Genomic DNA, 5000 nt, shown 5'->3' with positions numbered 1-5000 from the left:
CAAGTCACCTTATTAAGTGGTATGAATGTCAAAGTCCTGTCGTTAAAAAACGGCATTAGCCGGCCGGCCCCCTTAACATAATGTATTACTACATTAGTTACATAATGTGTGTGTGCATCATTTCGGTTAAAAATGGTCAATAGGGAAGATTTTTCCTGTAAAGTTATCATTGTTGGTTTTTGATGATTTGAGAAATATTCATTAATTGTTTAGACATCACAGATTATTATTATTATTATTATTATTATTATTATTATTATTTTATTTATTTTAATGAAAGTTTAGGCTCATTTAAATGCAGTTTGTGTATTTTCAGTGTCAAGGGTATTTTTAGAAATTACTCTTAACAATGCATTACAGTATGTTTATATAAATGCTTATTTTTTATATCATTCACTCAAATCTAAATTAATTTGAAAAATTTTGAAGTGGAATATGGTTTTAGATTTGGTAATTTCATTTGATGCCTTTTACAATTAGATCATGCCATTTGCTTATATGTTTATTGTTATCCAAAATTCAGATTAAAGATGAGATGCAAAATTGGGGGTTGAAGATAGCAACAGACCTGGTTCAGGTCCAAGGACGAATTCTTCCACCAGAAACCATTTGTCAAGGAGAGAAAGTTATCACATTTGATCAAAAGTCTTCAGATTGGTCTCGGGAAACTAGGAGTAAGTATCAATTATAGAAATTAATTTTTTAAGTGCCTTGATTTTTAATGTGACTAAACTTCTTGTATAATGCTGGGAAGGATTGGTTTCCTGTTAATTGTAACATACAGTGGTCCCCCACTTCACTGCCGGGATAGGTTCCAGAACCGACTGTGGAAATGTAAAATTGGTAAAAATGTAAAATTTCTAAAAAGGCTTATAGCTGCCAAATACCCTGTATCCCTTAAACTAAAACACCTATAACCAGGGTTGGGGTCAATTATGAATTACGTTATCAATGATGCATGATAACGTAAAATGATTCATTCATTAATCCTCTTAAATATAAATGCCTCCTTCCTCTATGTCGAGTCAGCTGTACATCACACTACAATAGCATATGATTTTTTTCACCGTTATGAAAATGGTAAATTTTTTGTGAAAAGCTTTTATTCTTTTATTTATTATGTTTAATATGGTTATCTTTAAACTATGCCGTCTCACTCAGCGGACCGAACACTGGCTGAAGAAAATTTTTTGCCTTCTGAATTTATTTATGTTTTTTATATTTTATCATTGCTAAATTTTTTGTGAAATTTCCCTTTTTTTTATGTGAATTGTTACTGATTTTTACATACATTCAGTAATATTTTAGCTATCTTTCTCCTCTCTCCCCAACTATATCTATACTCCCTTATTCAATCTGAAGCGAGCTGCTTTTGACGTCACCATGACGATTTAGGATTTTGTATATCTTTTATGCTAAATTTTATATTAAATCCTTTATTCTTTTATTTTGTTGCATGTGGTTATCATTAAACTGTATTGTAAAAGAGAAAAAACATGTTAGTACAGTTTTGCCTGTAGGATGCGGTAGGCCATCAAATACAAGTACTGCAGGTCTGTTTGAAGTACTAACAGTTGTTTGACAAATGAGAGTTTTCTAAAATTTCATTAAAAAGAAAAAGGAATGTTCTAAAGAGATGTTTGAACGAGGTACCACTCAATTTTTCTGTAGATGGTTGAATTTATATTTAATAGTGTTTTTAATGCATAATCAAGCTGAATATGAAAAGTGCCTCATATTTCATCACTGTTCATGCTGTTTATTTATTTATTTTTTTTCATAAACCCTGTAGCGGCTCTTACCAACTCTGCCTTGATTGCCTAAATTGTGGTGATACTTTACCCCAGCTTCATTGCGTTTTGCTTATTTTTCTGATGTTCCCTTAGTTTTGCTACTTTGGCATCCAGCTTCTTAAACTTCCCTTGCTCCAATTTTCATCTTCCATTTAACGTTTCCTGATGATGAGCCCTCTAAGTATGTAGAATTATGACGTAATTTCGTTAAGCTAATTTAAACTACCGTATGTGCAGGTGTATAAGGCAACCTTTTAATCTCAAAAAATTCTCCCACTAAATGTGAGTTTGTCTTAATGCCAAGTATAAAATGCAAACCATGAATCCTGCCAAGATTTTCAATGTTAGGCTAACCCCTAATATTGTTAAGAATAGTAGGTAATTCAAGTGAATCACTAGTGATGCAACTGTTGATACTGTAAACAAAACAGTTGTAATTAACATGGATAATTACCTTAATTAGACATTAGGATGAGCGAGCTCTCACTTTGTTACAGGTACAGTCTCTATCCGTAATTCTGAATTCTGAGAAAATGCCTACAACAAGCGCTGCTGTTAGCGAATTTAAGGCCAGGAGAGGCTAGTTTGAAAAATTCAGAAAACTAATGGGCATACATAATGTTCCTACTTCAAAGACTAAGGACATGTTTGCAAAGTAGAATGATGTGAGAAATCTTGTGAAGAATTATCCCAATAAAGAAGTTGCAATCAATGTCTCCAACATGCTTAATGACAATGTCGTATTTAATTTTAGGCAAATTTTAAAGAAATGCCAGAAACAAATATGTCTGGACAGTTTTGTTGTGTGACAGGGGCCCAGAAACTCTTAACTTTGGACTCTGGATAGCTTTTGCTATTTTGGTACCCCTTTAGAGAATTGTGGGGTCGAGCTTGACCCGAGAGCCCAGAAAAGTTTGTGAAAATTCAAAAACTGTGCCTTTTAAATTCTAAAATCAATTTCACCATTGCCAAACACTACTGAGAAGATAAATCATACCCTTCTACAAATTAAATATTTATTACAAATATATTAAAAACTTAATTACAGGGGGTCCTCGAGTTACGACATTGATCCGTTCTTAAGACGCGTCTTAACACGATTTTCAGCGTGAGTCAGAACATTAAAAAATACTATATGATTTAATGTAAATACGTATCGATAACAAAGAGAGATCAATTCCTTACCTTTATTAATTTGGTTGGCTTGCACACTGGAGAGGAAGCTGCGGTGCTGGAGAGACTGGGGGAGGTTAGTGAAGAGAAGCATAACCTCCAGAAGATGCTGGGGCAGGTGAGTCTTGAGGTGAGGCAGAACATACTGGAGATGCTGGGGCAGGTGAGTCTTGAGGTGAGGCAGAACCTAAAGAAGGTGCTGGAGATGCGGGGGCAGGTGAGTCTGGAGGTGAGGCAGAATATTCAGAATGGGCTGGAGATTGTGGGGCAGGTGAGTCTGGGTTAGCAGAACATTCAGAAGGTGCTGGAGATTGTGGGGCAGGCAAGTCTGGATTAGCAGAGGCAGCTGAGGTAGAGGGTACAGGATCTCTTGCAGGCCTATCTACCTTCTTAAAATACTGCTCCAGGTTAGTCTGAACAGAGAGCAACCTCTTTTCATCCAAGATCGCCTTGTAACACTGCATCAAATCCATGATGCCTCTGGAAACCCTAGTGAACCTGTCAAAGTTGGGATCCTGAGCCTCTAAAGTTGCTAACGCTTGCTGCAACTCTGCAAAACCTCTTGCCAAATCCTGCCTTGTGAAAGCCTTAGGCTCTGGGGTGGGTGCTTCTTCTTCTTCCTCTATCATCTGCTTCTCCAGTTGTATCAGGTCCTCAGCAGATAACTCCAGCAGCTCTGTAACATCATCAACCTCCATCTCCAAATTGATTTCCTTACTCAGGGCAACAATTTTCTTTACAACTTGCTGAACTGTGTCCTCAAACCTATGGAAATCATTCACAAATTGAAGAAAAAAAATTTTCCAGACACCAATCATGTTTGTTTGCTTAACCTCCTCCCAGGAATCAGCAATGTTCTTTACAGCATCAAGGATGATGTAGGATTTCCAAAAGTCCTTCAGAGTCAAGTATTTCTTGGTTTCAGTTGCCTGTAAAGCCATAGCAATTGTCCTTCGTAGGTAGTGGGCCTTGAATGAAGCAATCATTCCTTGGTCCGTAGGCTGTAAAAGGGCCGTGGTATTAGGTGGAAGGTAAACCACCTTGACATTAGGGTTAAAGTCTCCCAGCTGGGCAGGGTGTCCAGGGGCATTGTCCAGCACTAGCAACACCTTAAGGGGACTGTCCGCTATGATGTCTATTTTTTTTATTTATTACGCAAAATAGATAATTTTCTTATTTTTTAGATATATATAATACCTTCATCATATAAAAATTTCAAGTCATTTGAGCAAAAACTTAGTTTTATTAGCAAAAATTATGATTAAAAAAATAGGTAGAGATTTCTCCGCTAATATGACATCAGTTGTATTGAAAATCATACCATAAACACTTCTTTATATACGGAACAATTCTGTGTGACAGAATTTTTATTTTTATTTTTATTTTTTTTTTTTTATTTTTTTTTTTTTATGAATGTTATGAATTGATTTTTTTTTTCTAGACAAAAAAAAAAAAAAAAAAAATCTGTCACAGAATTATGGGATTTTTATTCCTCTTTCCAATGATATCTTTCTCTCCAAAATTGGATAATAAATAACCGAGTAATGGTTACCGACATACCCATAAGTATGTTTTTGAGTTATGAGCTCCCAAAGATTTCCTATATAAATTTAGCTTTTTTCTTATAAAAGTCAAAACAACATTATTATAATTACTTTATTTGTACTTTTATTGTTGATTTCTACATCAAGGATCCTGGTCCTACCCCTAAAAGTGGTATTAATACCCTCAGTGTGACACCAGATAATGATGTTGACGGCGAGACATGAGACAATGAGGGTGCTGATAACAATGAATTTTCGTGTTTTTCTTTCAGCACACTCCTGGCCTTCGCTAATTTTGCTAGCCTTAGTTGCTGAGTAGCCTTCTTGATCTTAGGTAACTTCGGCATTGCTATAAGTTCACAAAGAAGTTATAAAAACAACGTAAATAGCTAGTGACCAAACGCAAGTGACGAAGCGCATATAACTCCTTTGACGTCTATGGCGTAACTGAGTCATTCTCTGAGTCTCGCGGCCCTCGCCTATAAATAGC

General features: G+C 35.6%; 2 protein-coding genes across 2 annotated transcripts in view; one reads left to right on the top strand and one right to left on the bottom strand.

Annotated features, from left to right (window-relative positions):
• Nucleotides 1-5000, bottom strand: part of LOC135215315 (piwi-like protein Siwi) — a 360399-nt gene that overhangs the window by 105318 nt on the left and 250081 nt on the right. The window lies entirely within an intron of this gene.
• Nucleotides 1-5000, top strand: part of LOC135215579 (piwi-like protein Siwi) — a 327956-nt gene that overhangs the window by 205925 nt on the left and 117031 nt on the right. Inside the window, exon 6 of the mRNA XM_064250442.1 lies at nucleotides 524-674. Coding sequence (XP_064106512.1) covers nucleotides 524-674 — 151 coding nt within the window. The remainder of the gene's footprint in view (nucleotides 1-523; nucleotides 675-5000) is intronic.

The sequence above is a fragment of the Macrobrachium nipponense genome, chromosome 5, assembly GCF_015104395.2.
Source record: "Macrobrachium nipponense isolate FS-2020 chromosome 5, ASM1510439v2, whole genome shotgun sequence".
In the NCBI taxonomy this organism is placed as follows: domain Eukaryota; kingdom Metazoa; phylum Arthropoda; class Malacostraca; order Decapoda; family Palaemonidae; genus Macrobrachium; species Macrobrachium nipponense.
This window is presented reverse-complemented; position numbering and strand designations above follow the sequence as displayed.